Source organism: Adiantum capillus-veneris, chromosome 1 (assembly GCF_014529385.1).
Source record: "Adiantum capillus-veneris isolate H3 chromosome 1, ASM1452938v2, whole genome shotgun sequence".
In the NCBI taxonomy this organism is placed as follows: domain Eukaryota; kingdom Viridiplantae; phylum Streptophyta; class Polypodiopsida; order Polypodiales; family Pteridaceae; genus Adiantum; species Adiantum capillus-veneris.
Window position 1 is genome coordinate 184,551,101 of NC_140931.1, and position 26,963 is coordinate 184,578,063.

Below are 26,963 nucleotides of genomic sequence, written 5' to 3' on the forward strand. Positions count from 1 at the left end.
GCATCAGCTAAGATTCCATTGTTTTATAGAATTTACTCCAGCTGGTACCCCGTACTGGCTCTTAAAATATTAAACCTATTGGCCCACAGGATTCTCCCCGGATATATAAACCCCCCCCCCCCCCCCCCCCCCCCCCCAAACCCACAAAAAAAACCCAAAACGAGTCTCCTTTCCCGCCGTCCCTCACCCTCCTCCTTTGTCGCCCTGCTTCTCTGACTTGCAGTTGTAGCCATGCCGGCTTGAAGCTCTGCATGAGAGAGAGAGAGAGAGAGAGAGAGAGAGAGAGAGAGCAAAAAAGTGACCTGTCCGCCCCATTGCCCAACTCCGTCTGCCCTACCTCCTCCCTCTCAGATGGCCTACATGCAACATTGCACAAGAGAGACACGAGAGAGAGAGAGAGAGAGAGAGAGAGAGAGAGAGAGACGTCCATTAAATTACTAAAAGGTAGAATCTTACCAAGATGCTACCTTTTGGCGATTTTCCCAAAATCAGGCCAGACATACCTTACTTACTTGCTTTTTTTTGGAATTTATTAACAGGAATCTGAGGGAGATCCCTTCACTTAAGTGAAAGAGGAAAAGGGGAGAGGAAGCCGCTTCTAGAACGTGCGCTTTTAAAATTATGGTATTCCAAGAGGATTTTGAGCCATGTAGGTAAAGTGAAAAAATAGGATCCTCAGAGATTCTTTAAAAAAAAAAAATCAATATTCAGAATGTGGTTTTGGTGTGGAAATCATAATTTGATTTACATGTATGCCTAGTTAATCATAGGCTCCAAGTTGTACCTAGTTATGGTCCAGCTATGTGTAAGGGTGGTGTCCCTGTTTTCATGTTGCCTGCAAACTACTTTGAGAAAAATCTGTCAGCAAGAAATAACCCTATGCTTTTTCCATCAATAAGAGTGCACACTTCAGGGGGGTTGGCTGACTGCTTTTTCCTTGACTACCTCTTCCCAACAAGGAGATAAATTCTGGGTTTTTCATGTCTCGCCCCGTGCTTTCGCTTCTTGTTGCAAGCATCAACAATGGGGCAGCAAGCCACCAATATTTAGACGCCACTGCTCAACAGTCTCACCACCTGCAAAGGAGAGCATACAACATCAGAGAACATCTTTGGGAAACTTACCAAAATACCCCTCTAGTTTGTGGAAATTCCCAAAATACCCTCAATATTTTGTCATGAATTCCCATAATGCCCTTCAAATTTTCCAAAATTCCCAAAATACCCTGGTTGTGAGATTAAATTTCTCCTAAGATAGGAAAAATTGTAGCTTTTCATAAGAAGACTAATTGTCTATCAATTCAAGATGCTAAAACGAAAATTTGAATTGGTGATGTAGGCTTTGGAGATGAATTGCTTCATTATTTTTAGACATAATTGCCTTTTCGTGCGAGGAAATTTGTGACGAATCACATGCTAAGCACTCAAAAATGGGTCTCAATTGTAAAAAAGGAATAAAGATTACAACATATTGGACAAACCAACCAAAATAGATACATGGGTATTTTGGGAATTTTTGGAATCGGTAATTTTCCCAACATCTTTCAATCATTTCTTCCAATAATTGAAATCAAGAGAACAGTTTCAAGAATGGGCCAAACCATTCAAGCTAATGGGACTTTACCACAGAATTCTGTTTCCTTAGTTTACAGAGCCTTTGTAAGCTGTAGGTATCTCTGGAAGATGTCATCTAGAAAAACTGAGCTGCTATAACAAAGCATAGCTTAGAATTTTCAGTTGGTTTGCTGTTTGCCTCTTCACTATATTGTCAGAATGATCCCTAAGCTCTAAAGTGTATGTTTTAATTATCCATGGACCTATTTTCATCATCTAATGATGGGTCCACACAGCTATGCTTGGTCCGCTTTCACACTTTTGTTGGCTGAAGCCTTCTGTGAGAGTCTCTGGCCACTATTCACCGTATCTCCCTGCTGCTCTCTCGCTAGCTCTCCCAATCGATTAGCGCTCCTCGAGCCCTGAACACGTTTGGAATCCTCACGCATGTGTCATCACCCAACCTCTATTTCCCTTGGTAATGTCCCCTTTCACATTGGCCACATTACCCTTGGAAATCCCCCGAGCACCTCGTCTTGAACATTTTTACATTCCTTGCCAGAACATGCCTGCTCTTGGACCGTCTCGGCCGGGTCCCCATATTATTTAACCTTTTTTAATATTTTTCAAGACCATATTAGCCCTCTTGATTGGGTCTTGAAATTTGCAATCTCCTAATATTCTCACCCCCTTCAAAGAATCATTCTCCTGAATGATCAAGGTAGGGAAATGTTCATGGACAAAATATTCTCACTCCCACATAGCACCTGTAAGTGGAAGATCTTTCCAAGCAACTAAAAAATCTTGAATTCTCAACCGTTTCTATCTCGGACCTAGTATCTTGCCTGAACTATGATTACAATCTTCCGACTCCTATGAGGTAACAAGACCATCAATCAAATCATTATCTTTTAAAATAAAATGTTTTAATTTACAAACATGAAATATTGAGTGAACTGAACATTGGAGGTAGCTCCACTCGATAAGCTACGTCACTAAGCTGTTTGACAATCTTCCAAGGGCCATCCATAGTACCCTGGTGAAAGCTTGTGACATGTACCAATTAACAAAGATGTAGACTTAGCATGAACTTTGAAGAAACACTCTTTTCTCCTTCTTCAAAAGCTCTAAAAGATCGGTTTTTGATGTGCATAAGTTTTACCCTAGTCAACTAGCTGTGATTCCTTGATTTCTTGAAGCAAAGTACTTTCTAACAATGTAAAAGTCATGTTATGCATAATGCGTGATAATGCATCAGCAACAACATTATCCTTTCCCTTGTTAAACAGAATCTCATCTGAAATTCTGCCATTAAATCGACCCATCTAGCCTTACGTTTGTTAAACAATGTAAAACTCATGTTATGCATAATGCGTGATAATGCATCAGCAACAACATTATCCTTTCCCTTGTTAAACAGAATCTCATCTGAAATTCTGCCATTAAATCGACCCATCTAGCCTTATGTTTGGCTGAGTATATAGAATGAAGTATTGCACCAACTGCGATACTACTAGCATCTGTATGTAGATCAAAAGGTTATTCTCGATCTACAACTTGAATCACTAGGGTTTGCTTGACTCTTCAAAACTTTCTTGTTGCTTGCTAGTCTAGTCCACTCAAAAGGAACTTTTTTTTCCGAGAAAAAGAGTTAATAAAACTGCCCATAGGGCTACAAACCACCTCTCATAGAGAGGGTAAAGAAACTTTTTCTTGCAACCATAGATTAAAACATATGAGAAGCATACGCATACACATATGGGTATGGAAATATGTTATAAGTTAGTTTCGGAGAGACAATCTATAACATACATGGCCCTAAAATCCAACCTAAAAGGAGCCCCTTTAGGTGCATGTGTTAAACTTCATATGTGAGTCCAAAAGTCCCATAGCAATTTTAGTCTCAAAATTTAGCACAGTAGACCAACACACATCATTCTTTTAAACTATAACATTGGCATGAGTTTCTTGAGCTTTTTTAAAAGTCAAGTATGTTTGCCCCAAACATACATGAAAAACAACAAATGTTTCCATACGTCTGAACAATGAAACCTACAAGTATGTTTCAATACTTGAGTCCGTACCATTGGAGAGGGTTCTTAGCCCTGTCTCGCAGGGAAAGCATGAACTAACACAAGAATTTTATACGTTCCTAATTCTCATCTTCCAAAAGAGAGAAAATCCAAATAGCTTTTTCTCCATAGCTTTCAAGGGCACGTATATTTGGGACTTTTCGACTCTTGGTATAATGAGTCTCTAATTTCGAATCTCCTAACAAGAGGGAGTGGAGAGTTTCTCGACTGATCGAAACCACCCATCCTTGACTGGCAAACTGAGCCAGTCCCCTCTTCTTTCCACCGCCGCACTCGCACTTTTTGCTTGTTTTCTAATTACTACCACATGATTATTCATACACAAAATTCTTTTTTAAAATTCCCATCACAAGTTCGTTAAAACAGCCCTTGAACCATTATCAAAGCGGCACCAAAACACTCTTTCCTACAAGAAAAACAACATACGACTCTTCTTCATTAAAATATCCAAACCCCAAGAGTTCACTCCTCTTGGCAAGAGTTTATTGCTTCCGATGTCTTTAGTTGCCCATACAACTAAATTGTCCTGCAATCTGGGCACAAACCCGCAGTGACTAACTTGCAATTTGGGCACAAACTCGCAAGTACTATCTTGCATATTGGGCACAAACCCGCAAGATGTGTGCACCCATATGCACTGCTTTAGCGTTCACTGCACTAAGCCCTCCTCCCTCGATATCAAAGAGAGTTTTGGCTATATCAGCATAGGATTTTTGAATGAAGAAGGTTCGAGAGTTTTCCTAGGAAAACATTTCTTTCCTACGAGCAGAACAGACTACTTTCCAAACAATCTTTCACTACAAAAAAAATTATATAATACATATGCCGTAATTTGTGATGGTTTTATGATCCATTGAGATTGTTTTTCCTTTCCCTACTCTATCCTCTATGCAATGAATGCAAATACTTAATAAATTAATTCTAACCTTGTCTAATGCACGACCAGTGCGCATGGCGAGTTTGGTTGCACGTTCTTCAAGGCAATTCTCTTTGCCTTGTCAGCTTCTCAGCTAGTGCAAGCCTCATCATTGTGAGTCTCGCTATCACGGGTCCTTTTTAGGGCCATCTCGCTTCTAATAGCTAACTTGAAAATGTGTAAGAACTAATTGTGCAAAAACCAATTTGATAATAAGGTTGACGGAATGTTAATTACATCGATTCTTACACTTCTATTCTAACAATTTTTGCTTGTGGTAGGTAAAAATTTATGTAAAGTCTAAGAGACATACACATTCACACCATCTATTTATGCACTAATCACATGATAAACCACTTATATGTGCTTGCAAGAAAAATCCATCATTTTAGTTTGACAAAATTCTTGAATATGATAAGTTAATTCATGTGAGCATCTAGGTTACATTGATGAAGAATTGCGCATGTAGTCAAGACAAATGATTATGTAATCGAGCAGTGAGACCTTCATTACTTTATAATGTAGAGAAATTATCATAAAATAGATATAATAATTGTTGATTCCCATTTGAGGATAAGTAAAGAAAAGTATAGCATTTGATAGTCGGGTAGCAATTGGAAAGGATTCCAATTGAAGGATAATATAGCAGTAATTGGAAGGATTCCAATTAAATGAGAGAAGAGATTGATAATAATTTGGTTAAACAATAGATTTACATTACCAAATGTGCTTTGGAGTTATCGATCTCTCAAAGCTTCGATGTGGTAGTCACCAAGGTGTTTGCCACAGCAACAGAGCTTCCTTCTCTCAAGTGTATGTCTTTGTGTGTCCCCAAAATGAGTGGGAATTGCTCCTTATATAGATTTTTGGAGTTCCTTGTTGCCCAAGGCTTGCCCATCCCTTCTCTACTCGCCCCCTCTTGCTAATTGGAGGTGTCACAAGCCTCTCACTTACCACTCAAGGTGTCCTTTACCACTTTAGGTGATACACCTCATGTAGGCTCCCATGCTTATATTCAACCATTCCATAAGAGATGGGTCCATGGCTATGGGTCATCCATGGACATCCACCGTGTACATGCACATGCATACATATACATACCTTAGACTTAGGAATTAATTTATTAACATTTGAAATAAAGATTATTTACCTAAAGTGAGCTTAACCCATCAGAATTCAATTCTCAAAGTTGCTAATAAAAGACGAGCTTGAGGATGACAAGCTAAGGTGTTAGATGCACACACTTGCTATATTTAGCAGTTTTCAGAGTAGATAGCTATTTTTATGGAAATTTAGGACGAGGTAGATTTAAACGAGACGGTCGCGTCTAAGTGGGTGCAAGTACCTCAAAACTTACTATTTTTGGACGAAAATGACAAAAAAGTCAAAATTTCATTTTTGACAATATATTTGTCATTAGCTCATTAGAGGTGGAAAAACTGCCAAAAATAGAAACTTTCTATTTATGACCAAAATGGCCCGATATTTATTCCTTTACATGAAAATCCCCTCTCCAAGGGTGCCAAAGACCTTACAATCTCGAATAGATCGCTTCTACGCTACTAACCGAATTTGTGACATGGTAGGATCTATTTGCATTTTGGCAAAGACTACCTTTTCAGATCATGCGCCAGTGACTCTTAGTGTGACAGACTAACAGAGGAGTGGGAGTGTGATGTTGCACATCCCTGAGAGGATTCTGCTGGATACAGAGCCCAGAGAGCGGGTGCTGACACTTTGGACAGAGTTTGGGCACGCAGGGCACCCCTGCCAGTAGAGTGGCCACTGGACTTGCTGAGCTTGGTTAGTCGCTTCTTCCTACGCAGTCTACGGCTCGCTTTGTTGCAGCCAAGGAGGATGAGACGCGTCTCAGATGAGGCATTGCTTCCTTACAGTGGATGCACGAGGGCCACCTTGACAGTCCTTCGTTGGAGGAACAGATACAGCAGGCTCAATAGGAGCTAACCACCATTGAGGAGCGGTGTCATGAGTTTGCCTTCCATCAGCAAGCATCTCATTGGACCCAGGTGGGCAAAAGAGTTACTGGTGAGTTCTTTGAGACTGTGGGGCCTTGCCATGCGCGCACCAGTGTTAGTCAGTTGCTACAGAGCTTGAGGATATGCATGCACTTGCTAGTGACTTTTATTTTGAGTTGTTTCATCTGAGCCACAATCAGAGCACTAGGATGCATGCAAAGAGAAGGTTAGGGCACAGATGCCTTGCCTAGTTACTGAGGAGATGCGTCACAGACTAGAGATACCTTGCCAGTTGGAGGAGCTCCAGAAGGCCCTCACGACACACCCCTGAGAAATTTGGCCAAGGGAAGACAGTTTGACTCCTAGCTTTTTCTTGGAGTACAGGGAGCTGCTTGGTCTGGATCTTTGTAGAGCTTACCAGTACATTCTATACAATGGTGAGATGCCTGACAACACGAGTGAGGGTCTGATATACCTTATCCCCAAGGAGGGAGGCTCCTTAGTTTGAGGATTCACCCGCTACTTGAGAAGATTATACATGAGACCCAGCCAGGCTTTGTCAAGGAGCGCAGTATCCTTGACAACATCTTTACCTTTTGGGAGGCATCTGCCCTCGTACATCTCCGTGGAGAGGATCTTATGATACTCCTCGAATTTGAGAAGGCGTACGACAGAGTTGACTGGAATTTCTTGGAGGGCACTCTGCGCAGGATGGTGTTTTCAGATGCTTGGATCAGAGGACTGTCAACTCTCTACAAGTGTACACACAGTCAGGTGCTCTAGGAGGGGGAAGAGGGGAACACTTCATGCTCACGCGTTCAATTAGACAGGCTTGCCCTCTTGCCCCCTTCCTTTTTCTCTTCTATGTTGAGGCGATTAGCATATTTTTGACTTCATAGGAGGTTGGTTTGCGTGGATTACAGCTTGCTAGTAGAGGAGACGAGTCGCTTGACGCTGAGTTTGTTGACGACTCAGGCATGTACTTGGAGGGCCATGAGGCCAATCTGTACAAGTGTGAGCAGTCTCTTGAGGTTTTTTGTTGTGCATCAGAAGTAGAGATCAACTGGAGGAAGACAGTGGCTTTCTGGGTTGGTAGTGCTCCTACGCCTAATTTGGTCGTCGCGAGAGGGCTTCAAGTGGATTCCCCCAGGGACTTCTGTACGCTATTTGGGTTGTCAAGTTGGCTTGGATTTGTCTCCAGAGCAGCAGAATGCTCTTCTCCTCCTCTCCGTTAGGAGGAAACTACTTCAATGGAGCTTGGCACGACTCTCTTTGGCTGGCAGAGTTGTAGTGGCCAACCAGGTGCTTTTGGCCAACCAGGAGGTGTATTTTTCTTGTTGCCTTCTTTAAATATGTATTGCATTTTTTTATTTTTTTTATTTTTACTTGTTTTCCCCAAAACCCTTGAAAAGCATGGCCACTGTGAAACGGCTACGGCCGAATGGGTTTCTTACATCCAGAATCTAGGTCAGTCAGTTAGCAATTGGTCGGGCCAGTTAGCACTGAATTTTGATGAGTATGGACGCCTGTGTGTGCCAAAATGAAATTTGGGCCACTCGGCAAGTCACAACTTTGTAAGTTGGTGGGTCCTAGGAACTTAAACCAAAAAACTAAACACATGGCAGTAGGAGAGCAACTTGCAGGCTAACACACTCATCCAGAAGCTCTCAACCTAGAGGGGGCACCCAAATATGAGGCTGAAGGCTGATTTTCAGTTTTTGTGGTGGATTTTCAAGTTCTGCAGCTTTAATGGAAATCTTGCCTCCTCCCTTGTCTCATGTAGCGTGACGATTTGCTCTCGCACATCTCTCTCTCCCCTTTGCGCATATGATGGTAATGCCTCACTAGTTGGGCTTCTCAGTTTACCATTTACAGTTCTCGGGGTTTTATGCGCATTTGCCAAGGCAAGAGCCTTCTGAACAGGTACCGGATTAGCTAATTGCTAATCCTCCACAGGTACACGCAGTTCTATCACGAAGGACTGCCCCATTGCGTGTAGGAGCTCTTGGGACACACGTAGACGTGTTCGCTCCGCTCAAAACGATTCAAAACAGAGAATTACAGCCTGCTGTGTTTCGCTGCAGGTTTAGGGTTTTGCAGCTAAACTGCAAGAAATCACCAAAGGAGCCTAGGGAAGGCCTTAGGATGCTTATACAGGGCCTTGAGCACTTGGCAGTGACAAAACAAGGAATTACAGCACGCTGAAATTCTGTTACAGCTCACCGGAAAGCTTGTTAAATACAAGGGAATCTGTCCTAGAGGTGTACTTTTGACCTACAAGGGTTTTGGCGCCGTTATGCTGCCGAAATCAGGTCGGAAACCTGCGATTTCAGTCCTTGACAGGTTTGAACAGCTTGGTGAGAGTTCGATTTAAGTGTTCGGATCGACTACTTTCAATTGAATAAAGAAATACCGAAATTGGCACCGTCTTTGGGGCCTATGGGGTGTCGGTCTTCATGTGCGTAGTGACGATCTAGTCGTTGGACGCATCTGTGCTCTCTTTTCTTCTCAGTGCTCTGTGTAAAGTTAACGGGTAATTGAATTAGCATTGCCCTCTACTGTGTACTTGCTGGTTATAGAGAGGCTGATAAGGAACTTTTTGTGGTCAGAGCCAACACCCAGCCAGCCCGGGCCAAAGTGTCCTGGCATGTCATCACCTTACCATGTTGTAAAACCATGCCTCAAAATAGCTAGTATAATGATGAGTGATGTGCGACGAGAGCCCGCTTACAACGAGAGATGCCTCTTGGTTCTACTTCACATAGAGAAGCTCAAAGACTCTCTCGATGTCTCATACGCCAAAAGAAGAGACCTTTCTTAGTTCAGCTTGAGAGAGAATTATACCAGCTCTTCTTGAGTCAGGCTCAATAGAGGCAAGGACACTTTTTAGAGAGCATTCTCCCATCACACCCATCACATCTCGTGACACATGGGAACAATATGCAGCTACTTTGTACACTCTGCCAGGCTAGCCTGTATGCTAGACCAACCTTAGCCTTGTTCAGAGACTTCTACATTTTTCAGCAAGTATGGTTTGTAAAGCCATCTGCAGGCTTCACAAGAGAAAAGCACAGGACCGTGATGGCTGGTAGCTGGGCATCTTTCACAATCCAAGGGTAAGATGGCAGAGCTTTTGGCTTGTATGTTTAACAGAGCTATGTATGAGGGATTTCTAGAGAGTTGGAGCACAAACACCATTGTGCCCATTTTCAAATCAGGAGATCCAACATTCCCAACTAACTATCGCACTATCATGACTGGTCATACAATGGCCAAGCTGTATGCATCCATATTGGAGCACGAGCTAGGCTGTTGGGCAGAGCACCAGGGTCTTCAAGCACAAGGGCAGGCAGGTTTCAGAAGAGGCTTTTCCACTCTTGATCACATCCTCACACTCAAGGAGATAATACAGGAGGTTAGACACATAAGAAACAGATATAATGGACTTTCTCAAAGCTTTTGACACAGTTCCAAGAGGCAGGCTGATGCCTTGACTACATGACATGGATGTGCCTAGGGAGCTCGTATTGGGGACTATGGCACTTTATGAGATAGTGGTGGATAAAATGCGCACACCAAAGAGTCTCTCAGGACCTATTTTCTCCGCTATTGGGGTGAAGTAGGGATGCTCACTCTCCCCAACACTATTTGGCCTCTGAGTTGATGAGATTTCAGATTATGCTGTGAGATAAGGAGACAAAGAAGCCCCTCTCTCACGCATTTGGATACCCCTTCTATTATTTGCAGATGATATTGTGCTAGTTGCAGAGATCTTGATGCACTACATACATATGCACATGATAGTGGTCCATCAATGAACCTTGGTAAACTCAATTTCATGGTGTTTAATACTGCAACTCAGTGGTTGAAAGCATTAGCGCTAGTGTTTCTATATGGGCATGAGGAGATAAAGAGTATGTGAACACTTATACTTATTTAGAAGCGGTTTTCAGTGGAGCCATCTTCTTTAGAAAGGAGCGGCAGATGCAAGGCTCAAAAGGGGCTATGCAGCATAAGGAGGTCTTGAGAGGATGTGTCCTAGGTACAATTTCAAGAGCCTACCACTAGGCTGTGGTTGTTTGACGCCTTGGTTACATCTACAACATTATATGAAGTGCAGATATGGGGCCCTAGCAGAGGGCGCACGCATGATGATCGGTGACCGATGGAGAGACCTTTAGTCTCCATGATATCCAGGATGATTGGGTGCAAGGCATTAGTACCACATGAGATCATTAGGGCTCAACTACGTCGCCATTGATATGCATGAATAGCTCTTGAATCCTCCCGACAATTGGCCAACAACGGTGACAGCTCCTACTGGTATGCGCAAATGTCATCTTGCTTTCAGCTTCATGGCTTTAGCATGGACAAGCTACCCCCCTTTCACTCCTAGCTAGACGCACCATCTCTTACTTTGAGCCACTCAAAGACTACCAAGATCATCAAGTAGGATCTCACTCAATTGGATACCAAGATGACATGGCTTGCATCTTTGAAGAAGTTGAGGACAAAGATAGCCTTCTATCAAGAGCACTTTCTTCATACTATGGAGGATGGCTTCATCGTGCAACCGGGATACATGGATACACATCTCTCACATGATCAAGCATTCAAAGTCCTTCACTGCAAATACATAAAGTGAAATTATCACATTTGGTAATCAATGCACAATTCCTTGTCTCTGCATTACCATGCAAGCTAGCAAGTCCAGCCTAATCTAGAACCCAACAACGTTCGAAATTGAACTGCTTCAGTAATTATCCTTCCCATAACTAACACTCACAAACAAGTCACTGAAGAACTTACATCATTCCAGATGCTAGTCGTGTCTTTGCAGTTAAAATTGCAAGATGGTCCATACATTCACGAAGCACACACAATCCCAAATCATGACTGTAAGACTAACTAAATGCCTTGAGAAGCAATAGACACTAAATGCACAGAGCACAGAAGAAGTAAGAAACATATACAACACCTACTGGTAACAATGAGCTCCCGAGTGAATCCCTTGAAACAGAAACAGATTAACCAGCAACTTGGACAGTATGATTTGCTGCCACAAAGGGAGGATTGGTCGCCAACCCTAATTCCCCCTTTACCAGCTTAAGAGACTTGTATAATTTTTGCCCTTTTAGCTCCAACCTTGTTGGTTCTTTGCTTATGACCCTTAAATGCTTCCAACAGGACAAAAGACCTAAGAATTTTCTATGGGCAGTACATGGTATTCTGTTCTTTCTACTATTTGGGTCTCCAGTTGCTGGTTACAGATACCCGAGCATAACCTTCTATGTAACCTTTTTCAAAGGATTAACACAATCCCCAATAGATGAACATGACGTAGAAAATCTGCTCTTAGAATGAATAGGCCAACCTGGTTCATTGTCGGTCGAGATAAAGAGGATTGCCGTATGCACATTTCACATGTGGCAATCATGTGCCTCATCTGTTGATAATCGTAGCATCCTCGCAGACCTGGATCAGCAAGCTCTTGGATGTTCCTTGTCTCCAGGAAGGGTTTTGCCTAGATGGGTGAAAACAGCTGAAGTTAAAACAGTGTGATGATGCTCGGGAAAACAGTATAAATATATACTTGAACCCACATACCCAATGAACAAGGAATTGTTGATCATTATCCACAGGACGGCGCCCTGAAATGATCTCCAGTAAAAGTACACCAAAGGAGTAAACATCGATTTTTTCATCAACAATGCCATGCATCTGATACTCAGGTGCAAGGTACCTGCCACAAATGAAATGCATTCATCAAAACATTTAGATGCTACGATTTCAAATGTAACAAATTTGGGGGACGCAAAACTGCAGAAATGAAGAACTAGACACTATACATGGAACTGTTGTGTCAATGTGCAAGACACAAGGGATACATGCAATGATGCTAATTTGCACAAGGATGTGTGAAAATAATTTCCGCCGACTCTTTCACACGCCTCATGCAGAGGACTTTCAAATGTGACCGAATGACCATTCAAATCTTTGTCTTCATGGAGATTGAAGTGATTGCATGGATTCCGGACAAAAGTTGTGTCCATTATATTCAAACAATGGTGCATAAACTCATAAAATCAAAAGTAACAATTAGCAGGATTAATGAGTAAATAAGTAATGCTTCGCCTCAGGGACAGTCACCATACATAACACTAGATGAGGATATTTGGGAGTTCTCGAGGGATGACATGTCATCCTACTTGGAGATTTCAATGCTAGGACAGCATGTCATCAGGCATCTTTCTTTGACACTTCCGAGGAGATGTTGAGAGAGCTAGACCCCAGAGAGATGGGGCTCTCCAGGACCTCAGAGGATGCTGAGGAGTTTACAGAATATGGGAGATATTTGATTAAGATGGGTACAGCACACGGATTGGCTAATTTGAATGGCCTTGATAGATACTCCGGTTCAAGCAGTTCACTTGCTTCCCTTACAGACATGGTGCTAGCACTATGGATTATGTTCTAGCTCCCACATCACTTGTACCATGCATTCAGGACTTATAAGTTATTAGTCTCGCCTCGCCTAAACCTGTTGGAGTGGCTGTAGATCATGCTCAAATATCTTTTGCAGTGCTCTGTGTATCGTCTTTGTCAATATCTGAGTGAGCTCAGACAAGGGTCTATGGGGATTCTCCCCTGGTAGAAGACTATACAGCTCTCTACATACACTCCATCTGTCTCTCTGCAGAAGTGGTATCTCGGATGTTTATGTGCTGCATGATAAAATCCACCAATACTGCAATCACAGCTTTTCCCCACTCTCAACCTAGTGGGAGATCACGGTCTGGGAGCACGCCTCAGAATAGTTGGTATGATGATGAATGTCGAAAGACCAGAGCCCGACTACAGAGAGAGGTGGCTTTGGGAGAGATCACACATAGGCAATCACGTATACTCTTCCGCCGCCTTGTACGGCAAAAGAAGAGATCTTTCTTAGCTCAGCTTGAGAGAGATATTTATCAGATACTCTTGAGCCAGGACTCTAGGCAGGCTTGGCAACTCTTTAGAGAGCACTCACCCTCTCCAGTCATTACTTCTACAGAGACATGGACACAGTATGCATGCTCATTTATTTTGTTAATCTGACTTTGTATCAGATACACCGCATTGTAACTTTTTGGTCTCATAGGTCACTTTGGCCTTTTGAAGACGTTAATATAACATTTCATTTCTATACATAGTAGCGGAGCAGTTACCATTGCAAGACCCGCTAGAGCCGTGTCCTCCCACTTCTACTTTCTTCACGGCAGAGATGGTGAGGCGAGCCATTGACAAATTGCACACAGGGAGGGCACAGGATCATGATGGTATAGTAGCCGAGCATTTCATACATGCTAGGGATCATATTGATGGTTTGTTGGCCATGAGCGAGGGGTTTCCTGAGACTTAGGAGTACATCTACAATTGTGCCACTACTCAAAACTGAAGATCCAACCCTACCAACTAACTATCACACTATCATGATTGGCCATTCATTGGCGAAGCTATGTACATCTATACTTGAGCATGAGTTAAGCACATGGACAGAGACAGAGAATTACGAGCTTAGGGGCAAGCTGGATTCAGGAGGGGATTCTACACTTGATCATATCTTCACGCTTAGAGCGATCATTGAGGAAGGCGAAGCACATGGGAGAAGGATTTATTGTAGCTTTGTGGATTTTTGGAAAGGCTTTGACACAATCCCGAGAGCCAGGTTGATACAGCGACTACATGACTTGGGACTCCCACAGGAGCTAGTATGGGGTATCATGGCACAATAAGAGCTTGTTATAGGGAGAGTATGAACAGCAGAGAGTCTTTCAGACCCTATTCACTGCACTCTTGGGGTGAAGCAAGGATGCCCACTTTCTCCGACTTTGTTTGGATTGTATATTGATGAGATTGCTGACTATATTGAGACTTCAGGGGATAGAGGAGCACAGCTGTCAGGTACATGGATACCTCTATTGCTTTATGCTGATTAGTTCAGACTCTCCAGAGGGTATGCAAAGACATCTAGATGCGTTATATGCTTATGCACATGACAGTGGGCTCTCCATCAACCTTGGCAAAACCAAGGTGATGGGATTCAATACTACAACCCAGTGGGTCAGGAGATCAGCACCTACATGTGGACAGGAGATAGTACAGTATGTTAACTTTTATACATATCTTGGTGTTGTATTTAGTGGACCTACTTTCTCTATGAGAGGTGTTGCAGAGGCGAGATTGACGAGGGGATATTCAACATTAGGAGGACTAGAGAGGATATGTTCACAAGTGCAGTTTCAGGAGCCACGTACTAAGTTTTGGCTATTTGACACATTGGTCACTTTCACCATGCTTTTTGGAGTGCAGATATGGGGGCCTAGCCTGGATCATCATAATAGATCAGTCCGCACATATGATGGATGGAGATCCATGGAGAGACCACTTATATACATGATCTCCAGGTTGATCTGGGCGAAAGTTGCAATGCCACATAAGCTTATTAGAGCTGAGATGAGCGCACCACCAATTGTAGTGGAGGCTCTTGCTAGATCAGTGTCTTTTATTCATGGCACATAGGAGCTACCACACAAAATATACGCATGAGTAGCGCTCGAGTCATCCCGACAACTGGCCAGTGATGGTGATACTTTATGTTGGTTTGCACAGCTATCATCTTGGTTTGAGCTACATGGATTTAGTATGGACACGCTGACCCCTTTTCAGTATTCTTTGGATGCACCCTCCCTCAGCCTCACACATTCAGAGATTAGCAAGATTATCAGACATGATCTCATTCAGCTGGATACTAGGACTTGGCTGTCTCCGTCAAATAAGTTAGGGACGAAGATGGCTTTTTATCGAGGCCATCTTCTCTGAACGACACATGATGGGTTCATCTCACGCCCCAAGTATATGGACACCCACCTATCTCATGGCATTGGATGTGTTATTGGTCAGCTACGCACCTCATCTAACCAGTTGGAGATAGAGACTGGCCGATACAGAGGTATACCTCCAGATGAGAGATTACGCCAGGTTTGCCAGAGAGAGCCAGAGACAGAGGAGCACTATATCTGCCAATGCACAACATACTACGAGATCCGCAGGCATTTTCATTGCTTATTCAGAGAGGGATTTGGCCCCTTATCTCGCATCATGCATTACTATGATCAGAGGTGCCTAGGTCTCTTCTTGATGGAGATCCGTAGACCCAGAGAGAACACCCTTAAGAGCAAAAGGCCTACATATAGAGGATCCATACAGCGTCAAATCACTACTTTTTACAGAGGGACTACTTTGGAAGGCCCACCGCAAGTTACCCAGTCACACCCTCATCAGGGCGTTCTTCTTGATCGAGCCATCCAGCTTGGCCACTCACGACGCCCGAGGATGCGAGGATCTTCACACTATAGACAAGGTCTACATCCGAGGCTAAAGAGCATCATTGAGCGACATCGAGAACGCATCCCCCCCCGAGAGCTGACCATGGAGGACATTGAGGCCATACTACAGAGACCCATGAGAGAGCTCATGGGATGATCACCATTGTCTACTTCCCCCGCTGTGCACCTCATTAGCCCTCACGTGAATGTACCCAACCCCCCATATGTTTTAAGCTGACGTACTATTTTTATCTTTATGTTCCCTCGACACTATACTAAAGTCACACATGGTTGTAACCTTTTGGTCTCATAGGTCATTTTGCCCTTTTCAAGAGGTTAATATAACATTTCATTTCTTCTCTCTCTCTCTCTCTCTCCCTCTCTCTCTCTCTCTCTCTCTCTCTCTCTCTCTCTCTCTCTCTCTCTCTCTCTCTCGGAGTTAGCTACCCCCCCTATGGAGATTGAGGCGCTGACACAGCCTATGGGATACTACCGGAGATAGATATGCCAGGTTGGCCCTAGAGTCCTCCAGACAGTTAGCTCTACAGGGAGATACATCATGCTGGTATGCACAGATGTCATCATGGTTTCAGAACATAGTCACAAGGGACGCATTCCGAGACGGGGAACGGGGGACGGGGCTCAAATGGATTTTTAGTGTAAAAAAATGGGCGGGATGGCAAGTGGGGACGGGAAGCCCGAAAAAGGGCGTCCCTTGTGACTACGTTTCAGACACATGGTTTCACCATGGACAGGCTACCTCCTTTTTAGTACTCTCTACAGGCACCCTTGATGTCTCTGACAAGGGTGGAGATTACTAGACTCATTCGTCAAGATCTGATCTAGCTGGACACGAGGAGGGCATGGATAGAGCCGGTACAGGAGTTGGCCAAGAAGATGACTTTCTATAGAGAGCATCTTCTCCACCTCACATGGGATGGGTTTGTGATTCGACCTAGCTATATGGACACACATCTTTCTCATGGTTTGCGTTGTGCTATTGGCTAGATACGCACATCCTCACATCAGCTCGAGATTGAGACTGGAAAATTCAGAGGGATACCAGCAGATAGTAGGATATGCCGCTTATGTCATCTAGAGCCAGAGACAAAGTTACATTACATATGTCATTGCACAGTGTACTATGAGATACGAGGCCGTTTTCATTGTCTATTTAGAGAGGTTTTTGGGCCTCTATCCAGGGTCATGAGTTATAAGGATCAGAGATGTCTTGGACTGTATCTACTTGAGTTACACAGGCATAGACACTTTACTGAGGAGAGCTAGAGAGAGACAGTCCCAGAGACAAAATACAAATTTCTTGACACAAGATATTGGATACCCAAAAGAGCAGCCACCATTGCAAAGTTCTGCCCGCACTCATACTACCACTATTGGCATTCTCATAGACCGATCATTGGAGGTAGGGAGATCTAGACGGCCACGATTGAGGAGAGGAGCTACAAAGTATCGATGGAGACTACAACAGAGGATTTGAGCCATACTTTCGCGACCTCCAGAGTGCAGATGAGGATGGATCTCTACCATATCTCCCCCCCCCCCTTCCCCCTTCTCTCATTGTACTACACATTGTACTGGACACCTTTTGTATTAGCTGGCACATCCATACATTGCCAGCTTGTAGTAGTTGTATTTTTTAAGACATGAGATTCACTATGTTGTAACAGCTTGGTCTCATAGGTCATTTAGGCCTTTTGAAACGTTAATATATCATTTCACTTCTCTGTATTTTTTTTATTGTTTACATTTCCATTGTCTTAGATAGCTTTGCGGAGGATAGTGGATCATTTGTAAACCTTGGTAAAACCAAGGTTATGGGGTTTAACACCACACTGCAATGGATCAAAAGATCAGCACCTACATCCACTTATGGTCATAAGATTGTGGAGTACACAGATGCATACACTTATTGTAACAAACTAGGACACCCCAAGTCTGGAATCTGTCGCAACACGAGAGAGAATCACTTAAACACTTCACAATTTAAATCACAGTTCAATTTGAGTCAACACGGCCACGCGTAGTTCCATGCCTAGAGAGATTGGCCCCAAAGACTAGCGCCCCTTTCGGTATTTCTTTTTGTATTAATAGTTGAGCAAAGTACAGTTGCCCTTGGGTCGCCTTTGCTCACCGGCTCATCAACACGAAGTGAGCCAGAGAGAGCCCAAGGGGCTTATTTAAAGGCCCTTAGCCTAGGTGAAAAGCAGTACATGAAAAGCTTGCAACTCAACTCTCATTGACCGAGCATTGGAGCTAGGAAGACCGAGACACCCACGACTAAGGAGAGGAGCTTCACAGCATCGACGGAGACTACAGCAGAGGATTCGAGCCATACTATCTCGATATCCAAAGTACAGATGAGGATGGATTCATCACCCATTATATCACCCTCTTGTATTGGGCACCCATTGTATTAATGGTCACACATATCCCAGACAGTTCCAGCTAGTAGCACCTCTAGATTCATTTTCTTATCTACCCAGACAAGATATCACATTCACCATTTTGTAACGGATTGGTCTCCTAGGTCATTTTTGGCCTTTTGAAGACGTTAATATATCATTTCATTCATTTTATCTCTCTCTCCCCCCTCCCTCCCTCTCTCTCTCCCCTCCCTCTCTCTCTCTCTCTCTCTCTCTCTCTCTCTCCCGAGCACAGGAGCTACGGAGATCCAGACGGCCATGATTGAGGAGAGGGGCTACACAGCATCGATGGAGACTACAACAAAGGATTCGAGCCATACTCTCTCGACATCCAGAGTGCAAATGAGGATGGATTCTAGTAGTAGTAGTATTTTTGTTCTAGTCTTTTTGTATCCAGACATGGTATCGGATTCACAATTTTGTAACAATTTAGTCTCATAGGTCATTTTGGCCTTTTGAAGACGTTAATATAACATTTCATTTCATCTCTCTCTCTCCCTCCCTCCCTCCCTCCCTCTCTCTCTCTCTCTCTCTCTCTCTCTCTCTCTCTCTCTCTCTCTCTCTCTCTCTCTCTCTCTCTCTCTCTCTCCCTCCCCTTTTTTTCTTTCTTGGTGGTTGCTTGGAGATGGAAAGTTTGAAGGTCATGAAGGAGATAATGCAACACAAGCAAACGTTCCTCGAATTCGTCTTCGAGGAACCACTTCAGTATACCCAATAGAGGCCCTCCGAACCCCCCTTTCCGCTTCTACACTTGGTATTCGTCTTTCTTTTGACACCTTACACATCATTTACAAATCTACTATGAGCTTGGAGTCTTGTTCTTTGGCCTGCATAGTGGTGGGAAGCATATGTTCTACTACGCTATTGAAGGACTATTTTCAGGTTTCGCTATTGTGTGTCAATGAATATGCAGAATGTCTCTCTTTCAAAATATGCTCCATATGTAAATGAAATTGAGAGATGTATGGGCTTTGTGGTTGTTGAAAGACGATGCCATGCTTTGGACTGTCTTGGTTAATATGTATGCCAAATGTGGTGTGCTTGAGAGGAACAAAAAGTGCTAGAGCAGTTTCCTGTCCATAATGTCGCCTCTTGGAATGCATTGATTGTGGGATGTGCACAACAAGAGCAGGGGTAGAAAGCTCTAGGTTGTTTTTAGCAGATGCAAAGAAAGTATATCTCTCCAAATTCAATCAAGGCATGTGGCTCTACGCAAGTTCTCAAGGAGCTTTGTGTCCTCAGCGTGGACTCTTAGAATTTGCTGATTGCATGATTTGCTCCACAAGGCCAGGGCTAGCAAGCTCTATTCTGTTTTCAACAAATGTGAAGTGAGGGCCTCTCTCTAGATGCAATCACGTACGCATGCATGAATGCATGTAGCTCTACGCAAGAAGCTGATATGGGCACAAAAAGTGCTTGAGGAGCTTCTTGTCCAGAATTTCGCCTCTTGAAATGCATCGATTTCAAGATGTGCATAGCAAAAACATGGCTGTTGAAAGAAGATGCCATGCTTGGGACTATCTTGGTCGATATGTATACCAAATGTGGTGTGCTTGGGAGAGCACAAAAAGAGTTACAGTTTTCTGTCCGGAATGTCGCCCCTTGGAATGCACTGATTGCGGGACGTGCACAACAAGAGCATGGCAAGAAAGCTCTAGGTTGTTTTTCGCAGATGCAAAGCAAGTATATCTCTCCCAATTTAGTAAAGGCATGTGGTCTACGCAAGTGCTCAAGGAGCTTCATGTCCTGAGTGTAGACTCTTGGAATGTGTTGATTGCACGATTTGCTCCACAAGGGCAGGGCCATGAAGCTCTATTTTGTTTTTAGCAGATGTGAAGTGAGGGCCTCTCTCTAGATGCAATCACGTAGCATGCATGAAGACATGTAGCTCTACGCAAGACGCTGATATGGGCACAAAAAGCGCTTAAGAAGCTTCCTGTCCGGAATGTTGCCTCTTGAAATGCATTGATTACGGGATGTGCACAACAAGAACATGGATGTTGAAAGAAGATGTCATGCTTGGGATTGTCTTGGTTGATATGTATGCCAAATGTGGTGTGCTTGAGAGAGCACAAAAAGTGCTAGAGCAGTTTTCTATCCGGAATATCGCCCCTTGGAATGCATTGATTGTGGGATGTGCGCAACAAGAGCAAGGCAAGAAAGCTCTAGGTTGTTTTTAGCGGATGCAAAGCAAGTATATTTCTCCAAATTCAATCACCTATACTTTCATCTTCAAGGCAGGTGGATCTACGCAAGTGCTCAAGGAGCTTCATGTGGACTCTTGGAATGCGTTGATTGCATGATTTGCTCCACACGGGTAGGGCCAGAAAGCTCTATTTTTTTTTAGCAGATACGAAGCTAGGGCCTCTCTCCAGATGCAATCATGTACGCATGCATGAAGCCATGTAACTCTACACAAGCTAGGTATGGGCACAAAAAATCACAATTCTATTGTTAGTTAGAGGCTGCTGAATGCATATGCTTGCACCTTGAAGGCCAGTGACCTTATGCAATGCTGTTGACACGGGTGAGACAATTAATGAGCCCATACCTAGTCCGATGCTCTTGGGGAATCGTATAATGCTTTAGGATGCTTTCAACGGATGCAAAGCAAGTGTATCTCTCCAAATTCAGCCACCTATACTTGCATCTTGAAGGATATGCTTACATCTTGAAGGCATGTGGCTCCATGCAAAAGCTCAAGGAGCTTTCGTTTTGGAGTGTGGATTCTTGGAATGCACGGATTGCAAGATTTGCATTGTGCAATGCACTTGGCATTGTCTTGGTCAGCGATGTTGTGAGTCCCAAAGATGAGGATCACACAATCTCCATTAGGATGGTTCTTATCCATCCTTAGCGAAGAATCCTCCGCAATGCATTTCTCTCCCGACTATCCATGGGGGAGAAATCTTGCAGAGAGTATTCTTCATTGGTCATCTTGGTCATTGCTTGTTTTGTGGCAGGAAGGGCTGTGTTGCTGCAGTTTGTTCCCGTCAAAGGATATCTCCTAATCAAAGGCACCACACGCATCATAACAAGAGGCACTTCATGCAAATGGGGGATTGGAAGGTGTTAGTGTAAGGAAAAGAAATGAAGAAGAAAAAGCCAGGAGGAAGGAAGCGAAGAAAATAAGATGACAAGCTCAGAGGACAGACGCTCCAAAGCTCGTCTATAGATACAAAGTTCCCGATTCTCTTCCCTCTCAGATACTTCTTCAACACCCGTACATGATCCACCACCTGATCCTCAAGGCACTAATTTGGATTAGCCGTTCTGAAGCCATAACTTCAGCTTACAAGCGGCATTTCCCTTCTTTGGAAAAAATTGCTAAAAAGTCTGTTGAAAAGAAGGCTTTGAAGACCTCTAAGCCTAGGATGTCGTCTAGGCTTAAACCCCATTCCTAGCCTTGATTTGAGGCAATCTTGTACTTTAGATTGTCTTAGGACTTTTAGCTTTTGGTGATACCATTTACGGTTGATTCTATGTTGTATTACTTTGACGTAATTTCACCTTAGGGTCTGTGCGCTTAAGGTGATTGTTTAATGGAAAGAGGTTTTTTTCTGGAAAAAACTGTATCGTACTTTATGGTACAACCGTATGATGGCAATTATGCAGATCATTTATCACTGATATTGCTGTTGACATTCTGTTCATTTTGCAAGTTTGGAGTAAAACTGCAGAGAATACGTTAAGTGTCTATCTTTCAAGGGCAGTTGTCATCCTCTCACTTCCTTTGGCGGCCTCAAAAAAGGTTTTTTCCCCCTGGCCTTTTATCAGTTTATACAGTTTTTTCAGTTGATGCCCCTACGGCTTAGTTGTATCAATTTACTTAAAATCAGCTCCGTTTGGGTGTTCTGAGGGTTTTTCAAGTGATAGAAATCAGCTCCTTTTGGTTGCGAAAACAGAGAGAGAGAGAGAGAGAGAGAGAGAGAGAGAGAGAGAGAGAGAGAGAGAGAGAGAGATCTTATATGTCTATTAGAGGCTGAAGTCGGCCTATGAGACAAATCAGATGTACATGTGTGTGTCCACCATCCATCAGTGATGGACAAAAAGTACAAAAGAAAAACATATGGTCCCTGGAGAGCTGAGGTACATGACACATGATACATGAGATGGAAAAGAGAGAAAGGGATGACCATGCAAGAAAAGAGCAGGGGGGATCATGCTTATGTAAGGATCATACCCAAATGTTCCTTCTACTGCAGAAACCGAATGATGAGACCATTCCTTTGGGAGCCACTTCGCTAATCCAAAGTCTGATATCTGTATGAAAAGCAAGTTAGAAATAAAAGTGGGAAAGCTGTACTTGCAAAATACAAATTAAGATTACCTATGATTAAAGTAAAACACTAATATAAATTTAAGTTAAGGTAGCTTAAAGGTAAAATGCTGAGCTTGCTACTGCTCTACGACTATCTTCTACCCCCTCACTTCAGCCCTCCCCACCTTCCCACCAATCGTTGACCTTCTTCCGCTCAAAGCTCCTCCTCCCCTCACCTGTAGCCACTCTCCCAGCCCCCCCACACACCCTCCCCCAGCTCACTGCTTCCTCTCATTCTACACTCTAAGGCCCTTCCCTCCCACTTGTGCGCTCCCTCTTCTAGAAGCTTGTATAACCGTCCTGTACAACGTAGAGGGCGGTACTATTTCAATTACCTGTTAACTTTACACAGAGCACTGAGAAGGAAAGAGAACACAGTTGCGTGCGCCCCTTTCGGTATTTCTTTATTCAAATTAAGGTAGACGATCCGACCACTTAGCACAAGCTTTCACAAAGCTATCCAAACCTGGCGAGGGCTGAAAACGCAGATTTTCGACCTGATTTTGGTACCATAACGGCGCAAAAACTCCTGTAGGTCAAAAGCACATGTCTAGGACGGATTCCCTCGCTATCTGGAAGCTTTCTGGTGAGCTGTCACAGAAATTCAGCGGGCTGTAATTCCCTGTTTTTCACTGCCGGGTGCCCAAAAGCCTGTACACACATCCCAAGGCTCTCACGAGGCTCCCCCGAGGCTCCCTTGCAGTTTAGGTGCGAAACCCTAAACCTGCAGAAAAACACAGCAGGCTGTAATTCGCTGTTTCGGATCGTTTTAGCGGAGCGAACACGCCTACGCGTGTCTCAAGGGCTCCTGCACGCAATGGGACAATTCCCCTCTGAATCGGACGAGTTTTCACGCGAGAAAACTCTCCGAACTCGCAATCTTTCGCGATGGAACTGTGCGTCCCTGTGGGGGATTAGCAATTAGCTAATCCGGTTCCTGTTCAGAAGGCTCTTGCCTTGGCAAACGTGCATAAACCCCCAGAACTGTACTTGTTCAACTGAGTAGCCCATCTAGTGGAGCATTACCATATGTTCCAAAGGAGAGAGAGAGAGAGATGCACGAGAGAAAATCATCGCGCTACATGAGACAGAGGAGAAGGCAAGCTTTCCATTAAAGCTATAGACCTGCACCCACTACTCACACACACTGTAGCTCACTTATGATCAAAAATCAGCCTCCTCTCTCAAATTGGGCGCCCCCTCTTCAGTTGGAAGTAGCAAACTCCCCAGAAGCCGCCATGTGTCCAGTTTGCCCCTTTTGAGTTAATTTTCTAGTTCCCACTGACTTATAAAGTTATAAGTGACTTTCCGAGTGGCCCAGACTTCATTTGGCGCACACTGGCTTCCATACTCATCAGAATTCAGTGCTAACTGGCCCGACCAGTCCTGGACTAACCGACCCAGACTCCCGCTATGAGAAACCTATTCGGCCGCAGCCATTTCACACTGGTCATGCAATGTCCACTTGCATCTTTTCAAGGGTTCCGGGGAAAACAAGTAAAAATAAAAATATCTAGTACTTATTTACGGAAGGCAACAGGAAAAATACACCTCCTGGTGAAAAATCTGAGACAGGGTACAATCGGTTGCTCGCTGCTGCTGTGCTCTCCCGCTGCGCCATCACCTTCGCCTCCTCCCCCCCCCCCCTTCGCGTGCTGCCCGCTGCCCTCCCTCGCTCTGCCCTCAACCCCCACTGTCCCCCCGCTTGCCTGTCCCCTCCCACCTGCCCTCTGCCCCCGCTGCCCCCCCCTCGCGCTGCCCTGTTCTAGCCATTCCGCCCGCCCTCAGCCCCCTGCTACCGCCGCACGCCCTCAGCCTCAGCCCCTACTGCCACCGCACGCCCTCAACCCTCAGCCCCAACCCGCTTTATCCCCCCCCCCCCGACTCGGCCCGTTCATCCATCAATTTGGGCCCTCCGGCTCGGTTGCTCCCTGCAGATTCGGCACTCTCGGCAACTGTTCCAACTCCTTGGAGCAGTGTTGGTGCGCCCTTTTGCAGCATCCTCCCGTCGTCCTCTTCTTACGCCATAGCAGTAGACACAGATGGAGGCTCCAGCTTCGCCACAGAGGGACTCGCTAGAAGCCCCCTCGCCCGACCCCGCTGAGCCCACCATTCAACTTGCTCTATCGCCTACAGAGCAAGCGAGCCTTGCCGCCGAGGTAGAGCGATTGCAAGCGACCTCGGTCATCGGCAAGATTCTCGGCACCCGACCTAGCCGAGGAGAGCTGCGAGACCTTCTCCAGGCCCGCCTTCTCGCAGAGGTGGGAAAGATTTTGGATGTCCAGATTCTCGGACGGGGCTACTATCAGATCGAGTTTGAGTCCTCCGAGATGGCGTCCAAGGTCATAGCTATGAGTCCACTGGCCATCCGAGCCTCACGTGCCCACTTTCGACAGTGGCGACATGGTTTTGACCCAGCTTCGGATGTTCTAGTAGAGGAGGCAGACATACCCATCTCAGTCTGCTTTCCGGGTTTACGGAGGGAGTACCTACCACTTCTTTCCAGGATCGGTTCCGCCATTGGGACTGTCCTGGAGACACCTCGCACGGCAGCATCAGTAGCTGCCAAGGCGGCTGGCATTCCCTCAGTTCGAGTTTTGGTTAGAGATACCCACACACTCCCGAAGGTTATCCTTCTATCTCGGGTGAGTGGGGGTTGGTTTCGACAGAGTGTGGAGTACTCGGGCCTCCCGAACCAATGCTTAATTTGCCGCCAGATGGGCCATCTAGCGAAGGCCTGTCAACGGAGGAGGCCGCGACCTGCACCACAACCTCAGCCCCAGCCTGTCAGGGCTGGTCCGCAGCCACAGCCAGCGGCACAGCGTACAGATGCAGAGCCACCCTCCGAGCCTGGGGCTCCAGCGGAGGAGGGGTGGCAGCAGGCCCGTGGTCACCGACGCCAGGGGCCACAGTGACAGCCTCGCACTCAGAGTGGCTCTCAGGTGCCGGCTCAGCTGCAGTGGGTTCCCACGGGGAACCGTTTTGGTCCTCTTGAGCAGGAGGAGATCCCTACGCCAGCCTCCACCTCCGCTTCTCCCTCGACAGCCGCACCCCCCCCAGAGTTCCCTCCCTTTGCCTCATCCTCCCCGCCTGCTGGTCCCGTCGCCTCTCCACCCCGCCCCTCTACCTCTGTCGCCCCATCCCACCCCTCTTCTCCTCCTCTCGCCCCAGCTCCCTCTCCTCCTCCTGCTCCAGTTCCTCAGTCGGCTCAGGCGACTGGTCCCTCTCCGGCGGCTAGAAGATCTCTTGGCAGCGCTTTTGCCACGAGTCGCCTAGCGCGAGAGGGTCAGCCCTTCCTGCGGCCCCCTCTGCAGATTCAGACATCCTCCCTTGCAGCCATCCCTCGTGGGCTGACGAGCATTGACATCAGACGCCGCTGGGACTTCTTCGACTACGGGTTCACTCGTTTTCTCGGCGACTCCGCAGCAGACCATGAGGCAGCCTGTTTCAGAGTCCATGTTTTGTTCCTCGCCGCTAGGGGGACAGAGGCCCTGGACTCAGCAGCTGGTTTCTCCTTCCCCCTCTGTGGTAGGACCGAGACAGAGTGGTCCCTTGACTTAGTGGTGGGATGGTTGCATACACAGGTTTTAGAGTTCTCTCACCACATGGGAGAACTTGGAGTTATAGATATGCTGCAGACTTTGTGGCCATTGGCCAAGTTTGCGGTGACACCCCCAGACTCAGTAGGATGTAGGCACATTGTGGTGTATTTCTTTGCTGATACGCAGTGTTTGCCTTGCTATGTATACATTCATGAGGACTCCTGGACAGAGGAGGTTGCGCTACGTACGGCTCGCTCTGCTTGGGCTTGGGCTAGGCACGCACTGCAGTCACGCCTATCTAGAGGCCGCTTGGATGCGGATTACTCCCCATCCAAGCCTGCCTTGAAGATAGCCCGTCTTGCTGCTGCGGCAGCATCTGTTCTCTCTCGCTCCCCGTGAGGATCGTCTCATGGAACGTGTAGGGACTAGGTGGGCCCTAGTTTCCTCGACAGCGGGGCCGATTGCGTCGGGAGTTTCAGCGTTGCCTTGTGGGAGGAGAGATTGATCTCCTTATGCTTCAGGAGCACCATCTGTGTGAGAGCCGCATTCGGCGTTGTGGTCAGATTTTGCATGGACGATATGATACCTTTTGGTCAGCTGCTTTTGGACCTGGAGGCATCCAGGGAGGGGTATGTATGACTATTGCAGACTCATTGCAGCAGGCCATTGTAGGCAGAGGGATTATTGTGCCAGGCAGGGCTCAGTGGATTACTATGCAGGTTCAGGGTGGCCTTGTGGGCTTCCTGAACA

At 45.3% G+C, this 26,963-nt stretch overlaps 1 protein-coding gene across 2 annotated transcripts in view; it reads right to left on the reverse strand.

The window, feature by feature from the left end:
* Positions 1–581: 581 nt before the first annotated feature.
* Positions 582–26,963, reverse strand: part of LOC147466147 (putative receptor-like serine/threonine-protein kinase At5g57670) — a 56,640-nt gene continuing 30,258 nt past the window's right edge. Inside the window, exons 5-8 of one of the 2 annotated variants that reach the window (XM_086524388.1) lie at positions 22,534–22,613; positions 12,146–12,281; positions 11,913–12,062; positions 582–1,076 (exon numbers count right to left, since the gene is read on the reverse strand). In XM_086524388.1, the coding sequence (XP_086380514.1) occupies positions 1,047–1,076; positions 11,913–12,062; positions 12,146–12,281; positions 22,534–22,613 (396 nt within the window). In that variant the 3' untranslated portion in view covers positions 582–1,046. The remainder of the gene's footprint in view (positions 1,077–11,912; positions 12,063–12,145; positions 12,282–22,533; positions 22,614–26,963) is intronic. The other variant, XM_086524395.1, reaches the window with a different exon arrangement.